Genomic DNA, 27,052 nt, shown 5'->3' on the forward strand with positions numbered 1-27,052 from the left:
TAGGAATAACAAACATTTATTCAGAAATGTATTAAGTAACAGAGTCTTCTCCATCCCTTAATGCCTTTTCCTCTTCTTTTGAACAGAAGAGACACGAGATGGAGAAAGGTGGGGAAGTAGCAAGTTGAGGACACAAGGATCGGCCCACTGCCTTCTCGTCCCTCCTTTCCATGGCGCCATGCACACCCGGGAGGCGAACAGGCTTCATCCCACCACGTGCCGCGCGGCGGTCCCAGGGACGGGTCCAGACGGCCGGGGCGGCAGCTGGCTCAGCCAACTCCGGCCGCAGAGCAGCTGGCGTGGGACTGGAGGGAGGGGGAGGGCAGAACCGGTGGGCAGGGTGCTTCCCATCCCCGTGCACGGCCAAGGCTGGGCAGTGGCCAGACGGGGCTCAGGACCCGAGAAGCCAGGTCCTACTGCCTTGGGTGCTCTCCCGGGCCAAGAAGTTTCGGGAAAGTGTCGGAGGAATGTCTTCCAGCTGCTGAGAATCAAAGCCGCACCCGTTCAGAGGGGAAGAAGGGACCAAAACCTGCACTCTTTAAGAACGGGGAGGTGGAGCACCACCAGGCACATCCCTTGGGCTGGCCTGGGCAACCTCGGAGCTGAAGGGTGGGCTCAAACCCTGGGTCCTTCCTGCCTGACAGACCCAACTCTGAGGAAACGTGATCGTGCAGGCTCTTCTTCACTGGGCCGGCCCCAACGGGGGTCCTTAGTGCCTCAGCCCCCTCTCCGTGCTAGGCCCGTGCCTTTCACGGACCTTGCTGCTGACCCAGCAGAGCTCCCAGAGTCCCGCTCCCCCGCTCCCTCTGGCTGTGTCAGCCTGGACTCCCTGCACAGCCCCAAAACTGGTGGGACACGGACAGTGCCTCTGGAACAACGCTGTCGGAGCTGCCCCGGGCTGTACAGGTTTGCCCGGCTCCCGGGCACCACGCCGAGGGACCAACCCACTGCCCGCCTGGAAGGGCTGCTCTGCTCTCTCAGCCCCTCTGCACCACCCACCACTCCGCTCCCCTACTGCCAAGGCAGGAAGATCTCTCTCTGGTCACCGACGGACGGGTCACTTACAATAATGGAGATCGTGCCCCCTGGTGGTCACAATCACATTTGCTCCCGGCACCCCTAACTATGGTCCTATAGACATCTGAGGCCAGAGAGAAAGCGCCAGGTGCAAGCCAACATCCCCCCTCCCTTTCAGTAACCCTCCAAACCCCACGTCACAGAACCAGGGGAAAGCAAAATCAGGACGTGATTAGCGCTAGGCTAGTGAAACTTGAGGAACCAGCAATGCAAACCCTCCCCACAGGGATAACCAGAGGCCACGAGAGCTGGTGGGGATGGGGGCCCTCCCGGACGTACCCCAGTGGGAAAGGGAAACGTGACCAGGGATTTACTCTGCAGGGCCTGAGGCAGCACGGGCCCTAAGGCCAAGAGCTGGGGTGCCCTCTTCCCAGCAGAGCGGCAGCACCCCCACCCGACCACCCGCACCAGCAGGGCCCTCCCCAGACCACGGTGTGCTGAAAGGCCCAGAGGCCTGTGAGCCGATGCCCAGCCACCGCCCCACTGAGCAGGCAGGTGGGCGGCACAGCTCTGGAGCTGCCCCGCCCCGTCAGGACGGCAGAGGCTTCCATTCTCCGTTTCGTTTGCAAAGCTGGAAAGCAGAATGGGAGGCGGCCCCTTGCCCCCGGGGAAAGGGGTGCCCTTCAAACAGCCCTGCCCCGTGCGCCACAGAGCCACAAGGAAGCCACATGGAGAATTCAGGACGTATTTCCAGGTAAGAAACCAGTGTGGGGCGGAGGTGAGGGGAGAGACACCCTGGGCAACACGAACCTACCTTGCGAGAAGGCGGAGGGAGAGAAACACACTACAGGACACGTTAACGCACAGGGGCACAGGGCAGAACACAGCGCAGAAAGGCAGTCCCGGGCGGCGAGGAGGCTCCACCCCCTGCCGGGGCTCCCGCCCCGCGGCCCGCCGGGCAGCAGCGTCACTTCGGGCCGCGGAGTCGCTCTCCTCTGCCCCTGCTCTGGCCGCCTCACTCCCTCCTCACAGTTTGATCTTGAACTCTGTGGGCTGGGGGGCCGTGGAGGCCCCCGAGGACTTGAAGAGCGCCTTCAGGATGGTGTCCGGGTCCACTTCGGCGGGGGGGTGGGATGCGGCGGCCGAGTTCACCCTGCGGGGAAGCTCGCTCTCCTTTCTCACCGAGGGGCCGTCGCTCAGCCGTCTGCGGGGGGCAGGGAGAGTCCAAACCCCTGTCAGTCTCCCCCGAGCAGGGAGGGACCCCACTTCCCGAGCATCCGTTACAAGCCCTCTGCACCCCTTCACCTCACTCCATCTGTGCAAGCCCACAAACCTCTCCGACTCGCCAGTGAGAAACTGAGAGGCGCCTGCTGGGGGCCGGGGTCCAGGGTTAGAAACCAGCGCGTGTCCCCCAGGGCGGGCCGCACGCGCACAGCGCGCTGAGCATTCTGAGGAGTCCTGAGGCGAGGAAGCCAATTCAACTCTGCCTACCCCTGTGGTTCCCGAGCTTACTAAGCCACAGGAGACACCCTTTTCAGGGTACGACTTAGTTCTGGAATACAAGTTTAAGAAACTTGTCCAAATCACACAATTCAATACCCAGGGTTCCCACTCTGGTCTTTCTAAGCCGCAGTCTCGTTCAGGCCCGCACCGCACTACCCCACCCCCTCGGCTCGTCCAACACCCTCCCTAGGTCTCCGTCCCCTTACAAAGGGTGCCTGGCCGTGCACCCAGCCGACAGAAACAAAACGAGCGGCAGCCACCAGCACCGGCTCCGGCAGAGCCAGTCACAGGAGGTGGAGTTCTCCGTTCCCCTGCACCCAGTGCACCCAGTTTCACAAAGAGGGACACATCTGGCTTGCCCCCCACTGTCTTCTCAGGGGTTTCTAGATTACTGGGCTGGGAACCGGTCTTAATGTTGACCCCTGTGCGGCCACCCCTGCGGTGATAGGAGACAAGCCACTCTGTACGAATCTGAGCACCCCGGCTGACCGCCCGCCCTCGGAGCACAGGAGCTGGACGGTGTGGGGCCGAGATGCGGGCAGCCCGCCCCTTGGGGCGAAGAGGCGGTCCCGCAGAGCGAGTGGGGGGGGGGGGGAAGCCCGCTCCCAGCCCCGCTGCCTCCAGAACTTACAGCAGGATGGGCTGGTCCGAGGTGATGACGTTCCCGTTCATGTGAAGGTTGCACTTCATGGGCTGCCCTGGAAAACCAAGAGAAAAGGCTCTGCCACGAGACCACACAGCTCCTCGCACAAAAGGACGAGCTGCCCCGTCAGCACCGGAGTCAACACGCCCACCACGGGCAGCCCTGGCTCCACGATGGGACGCGGCTGCCAGGTCCCAGCACAACACCCCGGGGTGTGAGGTCCGTGACACCTTGGCAATGACAGCACTGAGGAGCAAAGTGGCAACAGACCTTGCTTCACACAGGAGGGGAGTGGGGGGGGGGGGGGGGGGGGGGGGGGGGGGGAGAAAGCGGACTCAGTGTAAAGGCATCCAACCTTGTTTGTGGAGCAATCAGTAAGGGGAATGTTTATGTAGGAAATTAAGTGAAAAGAGGATTCAAAAGTGTATGTCTAGACTTCCACTTTGGCCACGAAAGACTAATCGTACTGAGTACCGCACTCCCACGGTATATAAAATGTGATCAGGAGAATAACAAGATAAAATTTTTTAAACATTTTATGTATTTATTTTTAGAGAGAGGGGGAGGGAGAGAGGAGAGGGTACGAAACATCAGTGCGTGGTTGCTTCTCATGTGCCCCCTAGGGATTCATGAAAGGGAATCGAACCGGCGACCCTTTGGTTCGCAGGCCGGAGCTCAATCCACTGAGCCACACCAGCCAGGGCTTTTTTCGGAAAATTTTCGAACATTGAAAAAAACCCAACAGGCTGGTATATCTCTTCACACCATGTCCTTCTCCTTTCTTGGAGAGTGAATAAAACCTTTACTCTCTGTGCTTTCTTCTCTTTGTGAATTCTTTCAAGCCCTCTTCACCACCTACCCTAACATTTTGGGGGCCCACAAAGGGGCATTCTCTATTTCTCCCTCTCCTCTGTCCCCTGAGACTTGGACTAGGGGAGCAGTGGGCTGCGGAAGCTCAAACACTCTAACCCCCGAGGCCTGTCTCTGTGAGGTTCGGAGACAGGACTCGACGCTCCTCGGTCTCTCCGGACTCTGCGGACAGCCTCCTCCTCCCCTATCTTCACAGCCAGCGATCGGACTGGGACTTACTGGAAACAAGAACAGACCTTACCTCTCCCTACAGCCACAGGCAGAAAACAACACTGAACCAAACTGCAGCCTCCTGTCACAACACCCCAGCAGCCCAGGGGCCACACAAGAACACCCCCCACCCTTTTTAGATCAAATTCCAATCCAGTAAAAGCTCAAAGCTCCAACCCCTCAATGCTGGTGTATCTCTCCACACCATGCCCCTCTCCTTTCTTGGAGAGTGAATAAAAACTTTACTCTCTTAAACAAACAACCCCTTCCCAAATGAAACAGCAGCACAAAAAGAGGGAATAGAACCATAAAGAAGTAACATTCCTATCTCTCACTGGAACGAAGTTAGTATTAATCTGAAATAGATTCTGATATATTCTATCTATAGAAGATACACTTCGGATTCACAAAACACAAAAAGGTTGAGAGTGAAGGAAGATATAGCACCCTGATAGCAACCCTAAGGAAACCTCAAGTGCTACATTAATAGAAAATAAAATACAGTTTAAAACCAAAAATGTTCCTAAGACATAGAGAAGAACATTTTATAACTGATGAAAGGGTGAATCCACCAGGAAGAAAACAACGGGAACAATTATAAACAGACGCACAACCAATAACGGCCTCAAACACGCAGAGCAAAAGCCAGCAGAAGCGAGAGGAGGGTAAACACGCGCGAGTTGAGGTCCCAGCGCTCCGTGTTCAGTAACGGGCAGAACCTCCGGGCAGGAGAGCAGCAAAGAAACAGAAGACTTGAACAACGTTATAAACCAACTAGACCCAGCAGACATCTACCCAACAGGAGCAAAATATATATTGTCCCAAATGCTCAGAAGAAAATTTGGGAAACTCACAAACACATGGAAATCAAACAAAACAGTCCTAAATAACCGTATCAGATCTTACGGGATGCGGCAGGTGCAGCGCCTGGAGGGAAACACATCGCCCTGAATGCATACTTTAGGAAGAGGCGTGAAGAGACAAACTGCATCACCGGAGGACATCCTGACAAGCCATTTATCGAGGAGACTCACGTGAAGACTATGTAAAGAACTCCCAAGCCCTGGCTGGCGTAGCTCAGTGGATTGAGCGAGGGCTGGGAACCAAAGTGTCCCAGGTTCGATTCCCAGCCAGGGTACATGCCTGGGTTGCAGGCCATGACCCCCAGCAACTGCACATCGGTGTTTCTCTTTCTCTCTCTCTCTCGCTCTCTCTCTATCTCCCTCCCTTCCCTCTCTGAAGATAAATAAAATAAAATCTTAAAAAAAAAAAAAAAAGAACTCCCGATATGCGAAGGCTGTGGGTCCAGTCCTACGTTAGCTCACATACAAGAATCATCCAATGAATGCAAATGTAAGTGGAACAACAAATTAATGTCTCTCTCTCCCCCCACTGCCTTCTCCTCTCTGAAATCAATCAATCAATAAGTTTTTTTTAAAAAAGAATATATAAAAAATTCTGATAACTCAAGAAAAAAAAACCACTAAAGAAGTGAGCAAAGAGCCCTGGCCAGCGTGGCTCAGTTCACTGGGCGTCATCCGCAAACCAAAGGCGACAGGTTCTATTCCCAGGCAGGGCATACTCTCTTCCCTGGTTGCAGGTTCAGCCCCCAACTGGGGAATGTGTAGGAAGCAACTGATTGATGTTTCTCTCTCACATCAATATTCTTCTCACTCCCTTTCTCCCTACCTTCCTTTCTCTCCGGAATCAATAAAAGAAAATAATAATAATAAAAACAAAATTTTTTTAAAAAGTGAGCAAAGATTCTGAATAGACATTTCTCTAAAGAAGACACACAAATGCCTTGGCTGGTGTGGCTCAGTGGACTGAGCACTAGCCTGCAAACCAAAAGGTCGCTGGTTCAATTCCTAGTCAGGGCACATGCCAAGGTTTCGGGCCAGGTCCCCAGTTTGGGGCATGCGAGAGACAACCAACCGATGTTTTCTCTCTTGCACATTGATGTTTCTCTCTCTCTTATTCCCTCCTTTCCTCTTTCTTTAAAAATAAATAAATAGCTACTTCTGGCCAAGATGGAAGCATAGGTAGAGACTCTGTACTCCATCTCCTTGCACAACCAAAGATAGGACAAGAATTAAAAAAAAAAAAAGGGACCTGGCTGGCGTAGCTCAGTGGATTGAGCGCAGGCTGCGAACCAAAGTGTCGCAGGTTTGATTCCCAGTCAGGGTACATGCCTGGGTTGCAGGCCATGACCCCCAGCAACCGCACATTGATGTTTCTCTCTCTATCTGCCTCTCTTCCCTCTCTAAAAATAAATATTTATAAATAATATAATATCGAATAAATAAATAATATTCAACCAGAACTGCCAGAAAATCAAACTGCATGGGAGTCCAACAGCCAAGGAGTTGCAGAAGAAACATTCATCCAGACTGCAGGAAGGGCGGAGATGGGCAGCTGGGAGGGGGACCCGGAGGGTGAAGTGACAGCTGGCAGACAACACATTCGTGTCCCACGGGCGTCCCACGTTCGTGTGTGGAACAGCTGGGGGGTGAGACAGACCTTGCAACACAGGGTTCCGGCAGATGGGAAAGAAAGCCTCAAAACCACGGGCTGTAAGAACTTATGGGGGCTGCGGTGGTGAGAGAAACTCCCAGGCTCCCAGGAGAGTCCACTGGAGAGACCCACAGGGTCCTAGAAGGTACACAGGCGCACGCACCTGGAGTCAGCCCCAGAAGGGCCCAGTTTGCTTGTGGGGAGCGGGGGGAGTGACTGAAAGCTGGTCCAGAGCCGAGCAGGCAGCCCTGTTTCCTCTGGGACCCCTCCCCCACACATAGTGCCACACCCCAGCCACCTGGGTTGCTCTGCCCCTGACAACCTAACAGGCCAGCCCAGGCAAAGAAATTTGGCCCAAGTGAAAAGACAGATCAAAGCTCCAAAAATACAACTAAGGGATGAGGAGATCGCCAGCCTGTCAGATGCAGAGTTCAAATCACTGGTAATCAGGATGCTCACGGAAATGATTGAGTGTGTTCGCAAAAGAGAGGAAGAGGTGAAGGCTATGCAAAGTGAAATAAAGAAAAATGCACAGGGAGCCAACAGTGAAGGGAAGGAAACCGGGACTCAAATCAATGATTTGGAGCACAAGGAAGAATAAACATTCGACCAGAGCAGAATGAAGAAAGAATTCAAGAGAATGAGGAGAGGCTTAGGGACCTCTGGGACAACTTGAAACATTCCAATGTCCAAATCATCGGGGTACCAGAAGGAGGAGAAGAAGAAGAGCAAGACATTGAAAACTTATTTGAACAAATAATGAAGAACATCCCCAATCTGGCAAAGGAAATAGACTTCCAGGAAGTCCAGGAAGCTCAGAGAGTCCCAAAGAAGTTGGGCCCAAGGAGGACCACACCAAGGCACATCATAATTACATCACCCAAGATGAAAGATAAGCAGGAGAACCTTAAAAGCAGCAAGAGAGAAGGGGACAGTTACATACAAAGGAGTTCCCATAAGACTCTCAGCTGATTTCTCAAAAGAAACTTTGCAGGCAAGAAGGGGCTGGAAAGAAGTACTCAAAGTCATGAAAGACAAGGACCTACATCCAAGATTAATCTATCCAGCAAAGCTGTCATTTAGAACGAAGGGCAGATAAAGTGCTTCCCAGGTAAAGTCAAGTTAAAGGAGTTCATCATCACCAAGCCCTTATTACATGAAATGTTAAAGGGACTTATCCAAGGAAAAGAAGAAAACCAAAACTATGAGCAGTAAAATGACAACAAACTCACAACTATCAACAACTGAACCTAAAAACAAAAACAACGAACTAAGCAAACAACTAGAACAGGCACAGCATCACAGAAATGGAGATCACATGGAGTGTTACCAGCAGGGGAGGGGCAGGAGGGAGGATGGGGGGAGGCACAGGGAATAAGAAGCATAAATGGTGGGTACACAATAGACAGGGGGAGTTTAAGACTAGTATCAGAAATGGAGAAGCCAAAAAACTTATATGAATGACCCGTGGACATAAATGAACTAGGGAGGGTGGGGTAATGCTGGTGAGGGGGGTGCTGGGCAGAAGGGAATGAAAGGGAGGGAAAAAGTGGGACAACTGTAATAGCATAATCGATAAAATATATATTTTTAAAAACCTTTATTCTCTAAAAGAAAGAAAAAATGTAGTAGATACACAAACGGTCAAAAAGCACATGAAACAATGCTCAACACCATTAGCCACCAGGGAGGTGCAAAGCAAAACCTGCTGTGTTGCATCAGTTTCTGTCCCGCCGTCGCTGCCGCAGGGCCTCGCCCCACAGCAGGCGCCCAGCAGACACGGAAAGAACCAGCGATGGACAGAAGGAGCACGGCACACAGGCTCCTCTGTACAGGCTCCTGAGGCGAGTAACGGAGTCTGGACTCATTAAGTTCACTCACCAAGCACAGCGCACCCAGGCGCCAACATTCAGCTGAGGCTCTAGCCCATTCAGGAGCCCGTGCCCTCGCAGTGAGCAAACCAGTACGTGGAAGCGGGAGGCTGTGGCACTCGGTGTGCTTGCCAAGACTCAGTGAGAGAGCCGTCCACAGGGAAACGGCGCTCCCCTGCCGGCCGGCTCCAGTGCCGGGTCCGGGTGAGCACCCCTGGGGCAGGCGGCGGCAGCTCAGCACCACCCGGAGACTGCGCCTCCCTGCCCGGCCTCGGTGCACAGGGGGCCCCAGCGGGGCAGCTGCGCCCGGACGCCCTCCCACCCACCTCAAAGGAGGGCCTGTTCGGAAGGCTGCCGCCTGACAGGCAGCAATGAGGAGTGGGAAGGTGAGGCAGCCGCCCGCTCCCAGACTTACCGTCCAGACACCGGTTGTTGTATTTCTTGTACGCAGTGACGGCGTCATCCTTCTTTACAAAGACCACCTCCGCTACCCCGGGGTGGACGAGCCGAGCCCGCTTCAGGGCGCCACAGACACAGAAAAGCTCCTGCAAAGAGCAAAGAAGTTAGTTTTGGGGAGAGTGTCGGGCCGGCACCCTGCCTGCGTCCCCGCCCTACACTCCGAGGGCCCCGAGTTGACTGGTGTCCACACTGCACCAAATACACCCAGTGCCCAGGATTTCGGGGAGGCTTCCCTTTAGGTGGTCTTCCTGGGACACCCACAGGCCTCAGCACGGACCACAAGAGGGGAGAAACTATGCTGGCGGCGAGAAATGGGCCTGAGCTGACACGCCGTGGCGTCCCTGTGACCTTCAGTAAGTCACCCCCGAGTCCTCCCACCCCAGTGCCCACTTCCCTCCTCCACGGGCTAACAGTCACGGCGCGTCTCTCAGAGGACGCCGTCATGAGACTGGGTGTGGAGGCTTATCAAAGGCAGTGGCCAGGGCGATGCACAGCAACCTGTTGGAGATGAGTTTTGCAGTCCTACACAGAGGGATCAACTGTCCAGCTTGAGGGCGTCCTGGGACAGAGGGCTTGCAGTGCCAGCAAGGGGACAGGGAAAGCAGGCCCGCCGGGCACCCTCAGGCAGGCCGAGCCGCGTCTGACCCCCGGGACCCTGCCTCTCCTCGGCTGGGCAACCTGCGGCTCCAGCACGCTCTTCACTTCTGCGACGACGTTCCCTCTCCTGAAGAGGACGGTCTGGCCTCCCAGGGTTGCCAGAAAGCTGAACTGAGACCACTGCTAAGGGAGCGCTTTGTAAACACATTGTCCTCCTCTTCACTCCAACCCCTCTTCACTTCGCAGCCCAGGGGATGGAGGCCAGAGAGGGGCCCAATGTGCAGGCAGGCCCCAGGGGCGGGCTAACGCCCGAGCCGCTCCTTCACTGCAACCGCCCTTCGCAAGGCTGTTAGGGGGACAGAGGCTCAGTTTGTTTTTAATGATAAAGGAGAGAATATCAGACATCTAAACCAACATACGGAACTGAACACTAGGTATGATCCCTGTGTTATTACTGCCTTTCCTTCAGCGCGACCTGTGCGGGCAGAAGCGAAGCGAGGGTGACTATCACCGGCGGTTCCCACTGAGTGCTCATGAGAGGCAAGTGGTGTCCCCACTGTTCCGTGCTTTCAAAGACCCTGCATACAAAGTGCCTGGTACACGGTACGTACTCAATAGGTGGCAGCTATTATTACTTTTACAATCAGGGAAAAATTGCTTTAGCTCTTTATCACCCATCAAGTATTACACAAAACGGGCTACAATTTCCAATCTCATGTGCCTGCTCACCGGAGAGCCTGCTGAGCTCTAAGAGCAAGCGCACAGCACCTGTGCGCTCCGTGAAACCACGCACGCACACAGGGGCCGGTGTGGCCCGTTCCCGACCCTGGGGTTCGGCTGCGGGGAGAGGCGGAAGTCTGCAGCGCACTCCTTTTGTCATCTGCCAGGTCCGAGTCAAAAGGGTGCCTGGATTTCTAAACTAACAGCTTCTTTGGGCGCCTGCATGAAAATGGGCTTGAAAAGAAATCCTGGCTGGATCCAGGCCCCTGCTCACCAGGCACCTGAACTGGGTTCTGCTCGTGACTGCCAAGGGCGGGCCAGGAGGGCAAGCCAGAGGGGTCAACCACCAGGTAACAGCAGCCCGTCTCACTTCTTTTCCTCTGGAATCATCATGTGAAATCCCTGGAGGTAGCAAAAGTTCTGAAGACTCACGGGAGAATAGGAGCCACTGACTGGCTGACGTGCCGCAGGACCAAAGGAGCCCGCCCAGGACACACCCCAGCACGAGCCCCGGCCCCGGTGCAGAAGCGGCGCGAAGCGCTAACACAGCCCCGTATGACTGCTGCCCTCCGGAAGGCCTGCCCCCAAGGCTGGCCCCTGGCTGGTGTCCGGGGACTGGGGTTCTGGGAGGGCTCCCACCACCCTGACCGACCAGAGCGGCTCACGGGGCCCGACGGGGGTCCGTGGGGAACGCCTGCTTTCCCCCTGGGAGTCTGGGGTTTCGGCAGAGGGTGCCTGCCCGGCCAGTCCCCGACGGAGAGCCCGGGCGCAGAGTCTCCAAGGGGCTTCCCTGACACACACACGTCACCACGACCCACTGCTGGGGGAACGAAGTGCACCCGTGTGACTCCGCTGGGACAGGACTCGAGAAGTTTGTGCCCAGTGTCGCCTGGCCCGGCCCGTGCGTCCTTTCCCTTTGCCGATGTTGCTCTGTGCCCTACAATAAATCTCAGTCCTGCTGCGGCTCTGTGCCGACGAGTCCTGTCAGACTCAGGGAGCCTGGGGCGGTCTCGGGGACGCCTGGCACAGAAGTCAAACTCCGGCAGGGCACAATACTCACGACAATGTCTTCCTCAGTGACTCTCGGGTGCAGGTTGTTCACAGTCATCTTGGTGCCTTCCAAGGGGCTGAGGACGGGCTGCCGCAGACACGTGTGTTACCGGGAGGCAGAGAAAGGCTGTGCGCTCCAACCGCAGACCTCAGCCTGGCCCGTGGCCCGGAGGGCCCACCACCCACTAGAGGCCCCAGCACCCAGCACGTCCCCACACCCCAACGCAAAGGGACAGAGCCTCTCGTTTCTCAAACGTTCTGGGCCACCTTTCAGGCCTCTGAGCCTCTCCGCCCGGAATGCCACCCCCATTTCAAGGCCCACCCGGCCCAGACAGGACCCTCTCCCTAACGCCTTCCCGGACGTGCCCAGTGGAGCTAGCCGCTCTGTCCTCAGTGTTCCCAGTAGCTCTCCTCTGGGCACAACTGTTGTGTCACGAGACACAGAGCTCTGTCCAAGCCTCCGCTTTCCCCCCTCGCCGGCAAGCTCTGTGCGTGCAGGGGCCGCTGAGCCTTCGTTTTGCTCATGTGTAAGGGGGCGCCGCGAGCACAGCAGGGCAAACAGAGCGCACTGCCCACCCAGCGCGGGCCGCCCGCTGCTGTGGGCCCCCCCTCCCCTGCACCTGCACCTCCACCTCACCTCAGCGGGCGGCAGCTCTTTGGGGGGGTCCTCCTTGTTCACTAGTGTCCGGGACATGCTGGTCAAGGCTTTTGTTCGCACCGAAGAAGGGAGAGCAGGCGCTGTGTAGGCATCGTTCTGAACCACTTTGGTGAGGGGCGGGGCCTTGGATATGGACAGCTTGGAGCTGCTCAGCCCGGCCTAAACAAAGAGGCAGACAGCAGCCTGAGAGGCTGGCAACCTGGATGCCCGGCGGGGGCTGGCAAGCCCCACCTGAGGCCTCCCCGTTTCCCAACTCTACCCGTGGCCTACAGCAGAGGGCTGCCAGTGACACCGCACGGGGAAGGGGCGGGAGGGGAAACACAACCTGCACCAGGCCCACAGAGCCCCGTCCCAGAGCAGAAGCCCTCGGCAAAAGGCTTCCGTGCAGCCCTCCCCAGGACCCACAGGCTCGCTCACGCCGGTTAGCCTCTATAAAAACCCAACAACTTGGGGCTGGTGAGAAGGCCGAAGCTTGGGGCCAAGTGTGTTCCCACATGTGCTTCTATCGCAATGGACTGATCATCAGCTCCAGGCATGAGGCCCAGCGTCCTGGTCCTTGTCTGGCCGCACAGAGGCACCGCACACTGGCCTGGCCCTGGCAGCCTCCACACTGTCAAAGTCACGCTGGCGAGTCTGCACACAGAGACCGGCAGGCACAGTTCCCTCCCTCCCCCGCAGCCCCTAGCCGGGACGCGTTCCCTCGGGAATAGAAAGCAGTCAAGTCCCCGGTATCAACGTGTCCGAGGGAGAAGGGGCACGGGCAGAAGTGGCAGGTGGCCTTGGTGACTGAGGGTGGCGTCCGGCAGGCACGGAGTCGGGGGGGGAAGAGGAGCGCAGCGGCCAGGAAGGCTGTGGCACAGGGTCGCTTCGCCAGCTTCTCCGGCTGTAGAGGAACCGTGCTCCCCAGCTGGGCCCCACTCTCCTCAAGCCACTCTCTCAGTTTCGAGGGCCAGTGCAGCGCGGTGGTCACACTCACGGCCCTGGAGCAGAACTGTTCACGCCCGAATTCCTAGACTCACCCCTTACAAGTTGGGTGACAGTGAGCAGGTTTACGGAACCTGGTTGTGCCTGACTCCTCATCAGTAGCACAGGGGCAACAATGGCACCTATCTCACAGCAGCGGAGGGCGGGGGAGTCTTAAATGAGTTAAGAGAAACACAGCACTTTAGGGATCTCAGTTACAGTTAGTTACTGAGCCAGATCCCTCCACAGCAGGCCCAGCAGTCTAATTATCGGAAAGGCCAGCCCCCCCGTAAGATACTGGCATATTCACCTTCACACACCACTTACAAAGGCTCACTGACACCCGGGAAATGGGTCCGCACACTCAGTGCGGTGACCGAAACTGAACCTCTGGGCCCGACAACAAAACAAAGGCGCCGGTTTGGACACCCCCTGGCCCCCCTGCCTGTCATTCGGCTACCACCACGGGGCTGAGCCGCACAGACCTCCCTCGGGTCCCCGGCGCTGCGCTCTCCTCCCCTGCCTGGTGTCTGACCAGCACCCCAGTCATCAAGCTTTCCTTGCGGGCAGGCTGCACCGGGCAGAACCCACCGGGAAGGCTCGGGTACTCCGCCACCACGCTAACCGAGGGAATCCAGATTCAAGAGTGGGGTCAGAGCTGCTGACCGTGGAGGAAAGGGGCACACACAGCATGTTCTGCCAGAACTAAAGACCCCTGTGGGGCCACCAACATTTCTCCCAAGGGGTCTCAAACCTCACTAGTCGTGGGACCTTAAACAAATCACGAGACCCCTGGTCTCAGGATTTATAAAATGAGGGGTTGAACTAGTTCGTGCTGAAAATCTTAAGGCCCAGATGAAGAAATATTCCCGAGCCGAAAAGCCCGCTTCCCACCACTCTACCACCCACCCGATCAGACACACACAGCGAGTACGTGAGAAAGGTGAAGAGCCCTACCATGTGGTGGAGAAAGCTGCCCGAGACGGCAAATTTCATCTTACTCGGAATGGGAGCTGCAAGGTCATCGTCTTCATCCAGGTCATATACATTCTGAAAATAAAGAAACGCAAGCTACTGGGGCACACGGGCTGCCAACCAAGGTTTGGAGCAAGGACAGCAGGGAGAGACTGCTGGAGTGACTGAGGCGGAGGGGCACATGCAGGCTGCCTCTGAGGCTGGGCTCAGGCCCCAACGGGCGGCTCCCCACCCACAGGGGCCTGATGAAGGGCTGCAGCTCCCAGGTACATCGGAAGCATCTTTCTACACATGGACAATGGTTAGGACGAGTCCCCGAGACGTCTACTTATATCCTTTGGCTTGGGAAGCCCACCGCAGGCAATCGGATCTACAGAAATAAGCCCAAACCCTAGAAGGGCACTATCCACAAAGATGTTCAGAGAACTTGTAACAGTGAAAAGTACAGTAAAATGGTACAAATCAACTGAACGTCAACTCAGTGGACTACATAGTTATTACAAATGCTGTTCACAGTAACTGTGAATCACAAACGCTTGAGTGACAAAGTGAAAAAAGAATGACACAAAATGGAATTAAGAATATAATCACAACTATAATTGACAACTACATGTCAATTAACCAATAACAGCATTAAAAAGTCAAGAAGGAGCCTTGAATTTCAGCAACAGTTGGCTTTGGAGAGCAGGAGCACAAGAATCTTCTTCTAAATTTTTCTCTATTTTGTAATTTTTTGTATTAAGCACATATTCATGAAAAATATATCATATTTTTTGGACCATAAGATGCACCTAGGTGCAGGGGGTGCGTTTTAGAGGAAAATAGAAAAAAAAAACTTTGAAGCAAAAAAAATGCGGTAAAAGAGAAGAATAAACAACATAAATAATATTTCACCAATGTAAATGTAAAGGTACATTCGGACTATAAGACGCACCCCCTTTCCCCAAATTTGGGAGGTGCATCTTATAGTCCAAAAAATGCAGTATATATTTTCAATTTGCCTCTCTGCCCCTCTTCAGTTATGAAGCTCCTCCTTTTTTTTTCAAGATTTACTTATTTATTTTTAGAGGGAAGAGGAGGGAGGAAGAAAGAGGGGGAGAGAAACATCAATGTGTGGTCATCTCTCACGTGGCCCCCACTGGGGACCTGGCCCACAATCCAAGCATGTGCCCTGGCTGGGAATTGAACCGGTGACCCTTTGACTCACAGCCCACGCTCAATCCACTGAGCTACACCAGCAGGGCGCGAAACTTCTTAAAACACATAAAACACAGAAAGTCAAATGCAACTCCACCCCAATTCTTCAAATTGTGAACCTTGGGCTCGGCATCAGGGAACCCCCCAGCAGGCCCCGTCAAACACATGCCTGCGCACACGTCCGCACACGTCCACACCGGACACACACTCACACTCTACCTGTTTGGACTGGTGGTGATTGACGACATTAATCCTCATTCCAGCAGAATGGGCATGGGGCGGGGTCACGGCCTTCTGCTGTGGAACCTAGAAACACCCGCTGGTCATAACTCATCCCACAGGATCCACGCGCATGATCACTGAACTTGAAACACAAGGGACACTCGGTTTGGGTCCTTGGTAAAAGGCCCTACAGAGTGCCTCATGCCCAAGTAGGGGAGTGACACGACGATCTGTTGTCTCAGAGACCACGTGACTATGCATGAGTAGGGCTCAATGAACCTGGCTCAATAAGCCTTCCCTGCTGCTACTCCTGTTACCAATGCTGCTGTGAAGATTAAACGGTGTTGATACTGTCTCCATTCCCTTTGGGGTGGTGGGCCAGGGCAAAGGACGAGGAGCCAGGTCCTCCCAACGACTAGCTGTGTGACTCTGGCCATAGTAATTCACATCCCTGAGGCTGACGTTCTTTAATAAAACCGGGATACCAACCCCAGGGGGCAGTGAGGACTACATAAGGTCATCTGTGTTAAGGGCCTGCTACCTAGCACATGCTCAACAAGTGTTTTGTCCTTTCCCTTCCCTTCCCTCCCCTCCCCAACCACCTCACTTGAGAATGTCACTTCGTTTCTCTAGACGCCCCCTCTTTTATATAAAACTGGGTTAGTACCTTGTCTTCCTCATATGGTTACTATACAAAGACTTGGGGGTGCTGTCACTTCACCCAAAAACTCCCGACCCCTGCTCCCTGCCAGAACCTAGTTATTACTGGCTTCCAGGAACTCATGACAAGAGCCACACATACCTGGATGGTTTTAGTGAGCTTCAGAGCCGGGGTCACTGTCCCGACGGGGGGGCTCATGAAGGTAGCAGGGGCACTCCGCTTCAAGCTGAGCTTCTCCCGGGCATCAGCCACCTGATGGGGCTTCGGGGGCACCGTGCCCTGCTGCTTGCGGGAGTTCAGCATCTCTCTGGCATCCTGCACTTTCCCTTTGATCCGGAAACGGGCATCTTTCTGCAAGAGCTTTTCCCGGGCATCTTTGACCCCCAGCTTGAGCCGGGCATCCGAAAGGCCGATCTTCTGCCGAGCATCAAACCTCTGCTGGAAGGTGGCTGTGCGGGCTGGCTGGCTGAGAAAGCTCTGCTGGACCCCAACGTGAGACCGGACGCCTCCAACTCCTGGCCTGACACTGAGCCTGCAAACAAAAGGGGCAATGTGAAGGGATCTGGATATCGACAGCAATGATACTGAGAACAGAGAAGGCTGGAGAAACCAGAAAGCTGCTCCCTATCTGAGGAAATAAGTATTGGGTTGGCCAAAAGGTTCGTGTGGTTTTCTTCTATAAAATAAAATACACATTTTTCATTTTCACCAATAAATTAATTTAGATATTTTCAGTAGGTCAGTTATTTCCACGGAGAATAACACTGATTGTTCTCAATTAACATCATGATTTGATCACCGTCAACTTCAGCTGAACTGCCCAATTGTGGAGCTTCACCCAGCAAGAAATCTTTAGCACGCAACTCCTCAAACCACTCTTGACACATTTGATCAGTCACAGTGCCTTCTCCACATGCTGCACAAATCTTTTTAGGCATTTCAGTTGAATTATCCTTCTTTTTTAAAAAGATTTTATTTGTATTTTTTCTCAGACAGGTGGTTTTATTTTTTAAGTATATTTTATTGATTATGCTATTACAGCTGTCCCATTTTTTTCCTCCCCTTCATTCTCCACTGCCCTGCACCTCCCCTCCCACCAGCATTACCCCCCACCTTAGCTCATGTCCATGGGTCATTCATAAAAGTTCTTTGGCTTCTCCATTTCCCATACTATTTTTTTTTTACTATTTTATTTATTTATTTTAGACAGAGGGAAAGGGAAGGAGAAAGAAAGGGAAAGAAACATCAATGTGTGGTTGCTCCTCAGGGGACCCTACTGGGGACCTGGCCTGCAACCCAGGCATGTGACATGACTGAGAATCGAACCAGCAACCCTATGGTTCACAAGCTGGTGTTCAATCCACGGAGCCACCAGCCAGGGCTTCCTATACTATTATTAACCTTCCCCTGTCTATTGTGTACCCACCATTTATGCTTATTCCCTGTGCCTCCCCCCATTCTTCCTCCTGCCCCTCCCCTGCTGGTAACACTCCATGTGATCTCCATTTCTGTGATTCTGTGCCTGTTCTAGTTGTTTGCTTAGTTCATTGTTTTTGTTTTTGTTTTTAGGTTCAGTTGTTGATAGTTGTGAGTTTGTTGTCATTTTACTGCTCATAGTTTTGGTTTTCTTCTTTTCCTTGGATAAGTCCCTTTAACATTTCATGTAATAAGGGCTTGGTGATGATGAACTCCTTTAACTTGACCTTACCTGGGAAGCACTTTATCTGCTCTTTGTTCTAAATGAGAGCTTTGCTGGATAGATTAATCTTGGATGTCGGTCCTTGCCTTTCATGACTTTGAGTACTTCTTTCCAGCCCCTTCTTGCCTGCAAAGTTTCTTTTGAGAAATCAGCTGAGAGTCTTATGGGAACTCCCTTGTAGGTAACTGTCCCCTTCTCTCTTGCTGCTTTTAGGATTCTCTCATCTTTCATCTTGGGTAATGTAATTATGATGTGTCTTGGTGTGTCCTCCTTGGGTCCAACTTCTTTGGGACTCTCTGAGCTTCCTGGACTTCCTGGGAGTCTATTTCCTTTGCCAGATTGGGGAAGTTCTCCTTCATTATTTGTTCAAATAAGTTTTCAATGTCTTGCTCTTCTTCTTCTCCTCCTTCTGGTACCCCGATGATTTGGACATTGGAATGTTTCAAGTTGTCCCAGAGGTCCCTAAGCCTCTCCTCATTCTTTTGAATTCTTTCTTCATTCTGCTCTGGTTGAATGTTTATTCTTCCTTGTGCTCCAAATCATTGATTTGAGTCCCGGTTTCCTTCCCTTCACTGTTGGCTCCCTGTGCATTTTTCTTTATTTCACTTTGCATAGCCTCCACCTCTTCCTCTCTTTTGCGAACACACTCAATCATTTCCGTGAGCATCCTGATTACCAGTGATTTGAACTCTGCATCTGACAGGCTGGCGATCTCCTCATCCCTTAGTTGTTGTATTTTTGGAGCTTTGATCTGTTCTTTCATTTGGGCCAAATTTCTTTGTCTGGGCTGGCCTGTTAGGTTGTCAGGGGCAGAGCAACCCAGGTGGCTGGGTTGTGGCACTATGTGGGGGGGAGGGGTCCCAGAGGAAACAGGGCTGCCTGCTCGGCTCTGGACCAGCTTTCAGTCACTCCCCCCGCTCCCCACAAGCAAACTGGGCCCTTCTGGGGCTGACTCCAGGTGCGTGCGCCTGTGTACGTTCTAGGACCCTGTGGGTCTCTCCAGTGGACTCTCCTGGGAGCCTGGGAGTTTCTCTCACCACCGCAGCCCCCATAGGTTCTTACAGCCAGTGGTTTTGAGGCTTTCTTTCCCATCTGCCGGAACCCTGTGTTGCAAGGTCTGTCTCACCCCCCAGCTGTTCCACACACGAACGTGGGACGCTCGTGGGACACGAATGTGTTGTCTGCCAGCTGTCACTTCACCCTCCGGGTCCCCCTCCCAGCTGCCCATCTCCGCCCTTCCTGCAGTCTGGATGAATGTTTCTTCTGCAACTCCTTGGCTGTTGGACTTCCATGCAGTTTGATTTCCAGGCCGTTCTTTTTTTTTTTTTTAAGATTTTATTTATTTATCTATTTTTAGAGAAGGGAATAGAGGGATAAAGAGTGGGAGAGAAATATCAATGTGTGATTGCCTCTCGAGCACCCCCCACTGGGGACCTGGACTAAAACCCAGGCATGTGCCCTGACTGGGAACGGAACCGGAGACCCTTTGGTTGGCAGGCCAGAGTTCAATCTCCTGAGCCACACCAGCCAGGGCTGTTTCTTGTTTTTAAATTTATTGTTGTCCTTCTTTTGGATGTGTGAGGAGGCAAAGTGTATCCACCTATGCCTCCATCTTGGCCAGAAGTCTTTCTTGAAATAGTAAGGTATAGTATGTCAAAAATGTTACTTTCTTCTATCTTCAAAATTAAAATGGTTACATAAAAATAAGCTTTTTATTTTAAATGCACACGGACATTACAGCTGTCACAATACAATACAATCTAACAAAATTGTTTCTTTCGAATGGTGTTAAAAGACAACTGAGAGCTACTAGAGCCATCTTACAGGGCGGGGGTGGGGGGGACAAACAAACTCTTTGGCCAATCCAATAATTAATAGAGACTGCCTTCCCAGTTTTATGGCTTCTAACTTTGCATTGGAAACAAAATTATGAAGGAGGGACTGGCATTTGTATCACTCGGTAAAAGTGTTTTGCTCCTGCCCTGACTGGTTTGGCTCAGTGGGTTGGGCACTGTCCCATAGACTGAAAGGTCATTGATTCCTTTCCCAGTGGGGGCACATGCCTAGGTTGCTGGCCAGTCCCCAGCTGGGGGTGTGCAAGAGGCGACTGATCAATATTGCTCTCCTTCTCTTTCTCCCTTCCCCTCTCTGTAAAAAATAAATATTTTTAAAAAGCGTTTGCTTCCTGGACCAGGTATTCTGAGGCACCATCAGGGACAAAGCGCGTTCTAGGCCGACTGTGGAAAACGCCCACCGCAGCCCAGCCTGAGGCTTCCGGCTCCCGCGGCACTGGCAGCAGGAGGCACGGAGCACCCCCACCGCAGCTCCACCTCCAGCATTCTTGCACTTCTCCCCTATCGCCTCCACAGCCAGAGGCTCTCTCCCAGGCGCATGCAAGTTCTGGACAAGTTTCCATTAAGGCACTTAGCATGCTGCATCACAACGATCTATTTACAAGCCTGCATCTCCTGCAGGACTCAGAGCTCCTCAGGGGCGCACCCTGTAGCTCCTCTCCAGTGTCAAGCAGGCACCAGGAGAATGATAAGGCTCAAGGAGCTTTCTGATCCAGAGCTCCTGCTAAGTGCTAAGGCCCCTAGGGGCTCCTATGAATCATTATTCTTCCAAGCTTGTGCTCTGTTAGTTGCTACCACTTCTACCTCCTCTGTGTTAGGAATCACATCATAGGGCTAGTGCATGGCTGGGACCGGACCACAGAGCCCACAACCTTTCCATTAGAACAGGCTCTATGCTTCCCTCTTCCCTACCCCAAGCCCCAGGGGCGGCGAGAGAGAAGTACTGGCAGCCCCTGAACGGGCTTCTCCTGGAGAAGACAGCCTCGGCAAAGGCAGCCTCCACCCAGCCCCCACCGCCCAGCGTAGCGCCCTGCTAGGATCCTGGCCACCCGTCACTTCTCCAGCGCCTAGTCACGGAGCCAGGGCATATAGGGTGACCCTGGCCCTGACCCTAAAAGGCGACCCACCAGGATCTTGCCGGCCCCAAGTAGGGTAAGATCCTAACTTTTGCAGGAACTTTAGGAAAGGGTATTACCAATGGAGCCAGGCTGCAGAAACATCAACAGCGGAAGACTTAACTGATGAGCATGTCCACCGGGGGGGGGGGGGGGGGGGGGGGGGGAGGGATCAGACACACCCTAATCCAAACCTGAGCCTGTCCTGAAGTTCTCCTGTCTTCGTCTGTCTTCCCCAAACCCCACCTCCTCCCGTCACCAGGGTATGCTCATTACCACAGCTTCCTGACACTTGCAACTAAAGGAGGTAAGATGCTTTTATTGATGTGGGAGCTGGAAAATTTTAGTTTTAGGTAATAGTTAATAAGCATTAGTAGTGAATGCATGTAAAAAGCTACTGTTTCAGGAGCTGAAGGTACGGCCTACCTTGACTCCAGGAGACCGTAAGCACTTCAACCTTTGTGTCCCAGAAGAGACCACAGGCAATCAAGATGGTATCTGAGCCACTGTGTTCCAGAGAGAAACATCCCACCGCCGAAGAAAATCACCCAGGACACAGGGCACAGACAGAAAATCCCCAGTAAACAGGAGAAAGGATGGCAGACAAACTGCCAGACTGCAGCTTTTATCTGATTAACCTCTTTCCTGAATTCCGAATCCCTTCCCTACACTTTTCCTCCTTATAAAAGGATGGCTTGAAAGGAAATGTAACCTGCCATCTTCTGAGATCACCAGCCATCTGAATAAAGCACCCATAAAGATTCAATCTCTGTCTCTGCTTATTGGTTCTGGTAGTAACAGGCAGCATGAATGCTGACTTTTCTGGTTTCATGATCACGTGATACTCCATGTGATTTTTACAATACATGAAATACAACAAATCTAGGCCCCATGGCATCAATTATGCGTTCAAAAACTAAAGCTAGCCATGGCTGGTGTGGCTCAGTGGGCTGGGCCTTGTCCTGCAAACCAAAGGGTCACTGGTTCAATCCTCAGTCAGGGCACATGCCCAGGTTGTGGGCCAGGTCCCCAGTTGGGGGCATGTGAGGGGCAACAAATCAATGTTTCTCTCTCACATCGCTGTTTCTTCCCCTCTTTCTCCCTCCCTCTTCCTAAATATAAATAAATAAAATCTTTAGGGCAGGAAAAAAAGAAAGGACCACAACTTGAAGGGTGAGTACCGTCCACAGGTTAAGGGAAATCTTAGGACTCCAGTCACGCCCAGGGGAAAAGCCCACTCGCAAGTGGCCAGAGGGTAGTAAGTCAGCGCACACTGAGAGGATGTCCACGCACTTGGGACCCACGCCCCGTACTGTCTGTCGGGCAAGAAAGACCACCAGACAGTCCAGCCGTGGGCTGCAGTGTTTCACCCACTGGAACAGTGCAAAGGGTGCACTTGGGAAGGGGAGGTGATGTGCTACGGTGAGCAAGCTAACTTCCCTCAGTTCCATGCATTTAGTTCCCTGGCCACCCCAGCTCTCTTCCAGCTCTTTCCGACTGCTCGCAAGAACAGCTTTAGCGGGGTGCAGTGCTCAGGCTTTCCACAACCACTGCTCCTGTTCCTGCACGAAGAGACGGCTATTCATCCCAGCAGGTCTGGTTATAAGGCGAGCATTAGTCATCAAGAATTTCTCAAATAAACATTCCTGCTAGAAGCAGGTCTCTAAAACAGAGAGTCAATTATGTTACCCTGCTGCCCTAAGAACTGTTGTGGGTTCCCTAACAAAGCTCAACCCCTCAGTGCAGCCCCTGGTGTGGCCCCAACTTCTGCCTGCAGACCACCCGATGATCCCCAAACACTCTGCACTTCTGGCCGCAGGCAATGTTTGGGAGGAGGGGAGAGGGACGTTTTGAGCAAGTCTCCTGACTGCCCCACCCTGTCGTACCCCAAACAGTGCGACACTGTGCTGCTTCCACTCGCCAGTACCCCGCGGTCCTGGGCAGGGTGCTGTGCGTGACAGCGCCAGCGCCCCCTGGAGCCTGAACACGAGGAATGAATGACTGGACAGGGTCTGGGCGGGGTGAGGGGGCGCCTCGGTGTCTCAGCTCTGCCTGTGGAGGGCGGAGCGGCAGCGGGCTCTGGACGTATGTCCGGTCCGAAGGCTGCAGGCCGACCACTGTGGTCTAGGTTATTATAAAGTGGATTTTAATCCTGGGGTCTCTGGGTTAGAGTATGTGTGTGTCGAGGTCATCTTTATAGGGGAAAACACAGTCTGGCTCTGAGACTGGGGGTCAATTCACAATTAGTACTTTAGACACATTAAGAAAAACAGCACATTATCCTCCTACCTTCTAAGAGATCTCGTCTTGTGGAGATGTTTCATTTTAAATTTTAATTCTCCCCACCCAGTTATGTAATAACTACGTTCCCTCTTCTTTGCTTTAGTTATATATCTCCTTTATCTTATTCCAACAGGGAAAAAAGCAGTGAGGACCCAGACCAGGGCCCTGGCCTGCACTGAAAAGCTCTCCAACTCCCCCCGCACCCCCGCCCGCAGACAGGGCACGCGGCCCAGGACTGATAACTCCAGCCCGACTTTCCCACCGAGGCTGCCTGCCACCTCCATCCAACCACACGGATGCCGTACACAGAGAGCTGCCCGCTGAGGATCAAACTAATCAAACCAGAGAGTTCTTAACTAACCTAATCAGTGATGCCCGCACATCCGAAGGAAGAAACTGGTGGGAGGGACAGGCCTGGACAGCGGCTGGTGTCCAGCACTGTCCCGAGGAGACTCATCCGTGCGTCTGGGGCGACTGCGGTCACTACGGGTGTGCTGTGCGTGGGAAAGCAATGCCTCACCGTGGCCTGGATGCAGCAGTACTCAATTAACTGGGGCCACATAATAATAATAACAATGACCCGTTTCCTGACTTACAAGGCGCAATGAACACGGAAACAGAACGTCTACTCTAAAGTGCAAGCGCATTCTGTGCCTGTGTGGAAAAGGGTTCTTTACACCTCCACAGGCTCAGTCTCTTGGTGCTTTCACTTCTCTGAGATAAACACAGGTTCTTCCTAAGTTATTAAGATCAAAGTTCCTCAGACATCCAAGCAATGTTCAACCCAAGTTCCCAGGGAGGAATATTCTAAAAAATATGAAGAACAGACTACATTTACTGTAGGAAATGACACTGGTTCAGACTTCGTACATTTCTTTTTTTTTAAAGATTTTATTTATTTATTTTTAGAGAGGGAAGGGAAGGAGAGAGAGAGAGACAGAGAGACAGAGACATCAATGTGTGGTTGCTGGGGGCCGTGGCCTGCAACCCAGGCATGTGCCCTGACTGGGAATCGAACCTGCAATGCTTTGGTTCGCAGCCCGAGCTCAATCTACTGAGCTACGCCAGCCAGGGCTACATTTCTTGACAGGGACCTCGAGATCTAGTTTTCCTCCTCATTGGCTGTGAAGTAAACTAGAAACGGAGCTTCCGGCAGGTTTAACTCAATCAGAGCGAGCAGTCCAGCTTCCCCCACACCTGCCTCTCGCCCGTACTCGCTCCCAACCCGATCTGCACATAATAGTAAAGCAATATCCTCACACTGAAAACTGCTTGTCATCTTTACTCAAACACTTTCAATAAAAAAAAAAAAAGCTAAGATCCATCGAGCACTTTGTGCTCACTTAAGTACTTCAGATGTTTTAATTCACTTAGTCCTTACAACAGCCTAATGAAACAAGTGCTGCCTACGTTTCACACGTAAGGAAACAGTTAAGTAACTTGCAAAAGGTGATATGAAAGTGGGAGCAGCAGGGGACTGAACCGGGGCCGCCTGACTGTAGGGCCCCAGTGCTTACCCAGCGTGTCCTCAGGAGGGGTCTGGCTTCTACTTATTGTTTTTATCCTCACCTGAGGACATTTTTTTAAAAAAGATTTTTAAATTTACTTTTAGAGAGAGGGAAAGAAACATGGATGTGCAAAAGAAACAGTGGTCGGTTGCCTCTCGCACGACCCCACCCAGAGACCTGCCCGCAACCCAGACGTGTGCCCTGACCGGGACTCAAACTGGGACCCTTTGGCTTGCAGGACGAGGCCCAATCCACTGAGCCACGCCAGCCAGGGCTGCACTGCTTTGAGAGAGAGAGCAAGGGAGAAACACTGACTGGTTGCCTCCCGTGTGCAACCAGACCAGGGGTCAAACACACCACCTCTCGGTTATGGGTGACGACGCTCCAGCCCGCTGAGCCACACCCGCCAGGGCGGGCCTCTACTCCTCTCAGGAGAGGCCCGTGGTAATTACCTCCACCTGCTGAACACTTACTGCCTGATACAAACTTTAAAGTATACATTCTCTTTTAAATGATTCTTTATTTATTGATTTTGAAAGAGAGAGAGGGAGAGGGAGAAGGGGGAGAGAGACATCGATTTGTTGCTTCACTTATTGACACATCCATTGGTTGTTTCTTGTATGTGCCCTGACTGGGGATCAGACCCAAAACCTTGCTCTATCGGGATAAAATATACATTCTGATGCTCTTATATTCGATCCTCTCAGTGACCTACCAGCAACCATCATCACGAAGGAGGAAACTGCCCGGCTCAGAAGTTCTCTAGCCCGGGAGGCACCGAACCCCACAACCCGGCCTGCCAGGCTGCAGGCACAGTCCCTACTCTTCACCCCACGCGCACACAGCCGGCTTTCCCGCAGTCCCACCCACTGCCCCACCCGAGCCTCTGCCCACATCCACACCAAAACCGTACAGGCCCAGCGGACGGAGACCACCTGCAGTCAGGGCCTGCGGGGAGCCTGTCCTGCAATGCCCGGTCACTCAGCAAATGTTGAGCAAACCTCCGAAACCGGGACAGTGTAGAAGTGGCCGGAGGACGCAGCACCGATTCCTCGCCCTTTACTAGAGGAAAGACCTAGGAGAGAACTAGTCTCGAGGAATGGCCGAGGGAATGAGTACTGAGAAACTGTCGTGAGCCAGAAGCCAGGTGAAGCGCCGGCCAGTAAACTGTGCCGGGGGGGCGGGGGGGGGGTACACTTCCGACAGCAAGGGCAGAACCTCTTCTTCAGCCACAAGCACGGGGCGGTATTAACAAGCATCTGCTGAGTGAATGACTGACTAGGAAAACAATATGTAACATCTTTACAGCCAGCTGTACACATTTGAACTAATTTGGCGTGTGCTGGAAAACCACCAGCAGCTCACGCCCGCTCACTCGCACAGGTGAGCCGGGGCTTGCACGGGCTGGAGGCGACCGACAACACCGGAGGGGTCCGAGGGAGTCCGAAGCTCCTGGCCCAGCCGAGTTTTCTCCGAGAACCGAGCTACGACCCCCAGGACGCGGCCAAAGGGGGCGGGCGGGGCGGGCAGGAGCGCGCACGGGGGGCGAAGCCGGGATGGAGGGAGGCTCGACTCGGCGGCGAGCCCACGATACAACACGCAGATGACGCGTTAGAGTGGCAGCCCTGAAACCTCGGTGACTTTATGAACCACTGTCATCCCAGTACATTCAATTAAAAGAAACAAAAGAGGCAGAAACGGCCAACCTCCAGCCCAGCCCGTTTTCCTGCCCACGCCCGAGGCCGCCTCCGCCCGCGCCCCGGCGCGCTCAGACCCGAGCCTCGGGCTCCGCGTCTGGAAACCGGGGGCCCCGCTCGTAACGGGCCGACAGGGCTGCGAACGAGCCAACGCCACCGAGTGTACACGAGCGCGGGGGCGAGCGCTAACGGCAGCGGCTCCGAGCGGGGAACCGGGCGCGGGGTGTGCCCACGAAAGGTCCCGGCGGAGGCAGAGCGAGAGGCTTCCCCGCTGAAGTTCAGGGGCCCTCGCTCGGCGCCGCGCTCAGGGCACGGAGCGGCGCAGCCCGAGCGCCCGTCTTCTCAGGGCAGGGGGCTGAGCCGGGGAGGCCCTGGGGACCCTAGGGCACCCCGGTCCCGCCGCCGCTGCCGCCGGCGGCCCCGCCAGCCCCCGCCGGCCCGCCGGAGCGACGGTGCCCGCAGCCAGTAGGCAGCCGGATGTCCAGGCCTGCGGCGGTGGCGGCGGCCGGGCCAATGAGCGGCGCGGCTACGGCAGGGGGCGGGAGCAGGCGGACCTCCGCGTCGCGCCGGGGCCCCTCTCTCCCCAGCCCCGAGCCCCGCTAGGCCGCGTACCCTAAACCCCGAAGGGAAAAAACGCCGCTCACCGTCCCTTTGCCGCAGCCCCGCGCTTCCGGATAAGCTCGTCCAAAGAGATGTCCGCCATCTTGCACCACAGAGCAGCTTAGATTCCCTCACGCCTAGGTCCCGCCCCTTCGGCCACTACGGTG

General features: G+C 53.9%; 1 protein-coding gene across 1 annotated transcript; it reads right to left on the reverse strand.

Annotated features, from left to right (window-relative positions):
- Positions 1-27,052, reverse strand: POLDIP3 (DNA polymerase delta interacting protein 3). Its single transcript, XM_028532390.2, has 9 exons — positions 26,930-27,052; positions 16,272-16,662; positions 15,467-15,553; positions 14,033-14,125; positions 12,092-12,271; positions 11,465-11,542; positions 9,044-9,173; positions 3,152-3,218; positions 1-2,221 (listed from the first exon to the last, which is right to left on the reverse strand). Exons 1-9 carry the CDS (start codon positions 26,986-26,988, stop codon positions 2,044-2,046), a joined length of 1,263 nt encoding a protein of 420 aa, XP_028388191.1. The 5' UTR covers positions 26,989-27,052; the 3' UTR covers positions 1-2,043.

The sequence above is a fragment of the Phyllostomus discolor genome, chromosome 2 (assembly GCF_004126475.2).
Source record: "Phyllostomus discolor isolate MPI-MPIP mPhyDis1 chromosome 2, mPhyDis1.pri.v3, whole genome shotgun sequence".
Lineage (NCBI taxonomy): Eukaryota > Metazoa > Chordata > Mammalia > Chiroptera > Phyllostomidae > Phyllostomus > Phyllostomus discolor.

What these genes read in the sequence shown, in the direction of transcription:
- POLDIP3 (XM_028532390.2), bottom strand. Translation starts at nt 26,988, where the DNA reads ATGGCGGACATCTCTTTGGACGAGCTTATCCGGAAGCGCGGGGCTGCG. An exon ending in TCACTGAGGAAGACATTGTC is followed by an intron (nt 9,174 to 11,464) that starts GTGAGTATTGTG and finishes TGCTCTTTGCAG; the next exon opens with GAGCTTTTCTGTGTCTGTGG. An exon ending in CAACAACCGGTGTCTGGACG is followed by an intron (nt 3,219 to 9,043) that starts GTAAGTCTGGGA and finishes TTGGTTTTCCAG; the next exon opens with GGCAGCCCATGAAGTGCAAC.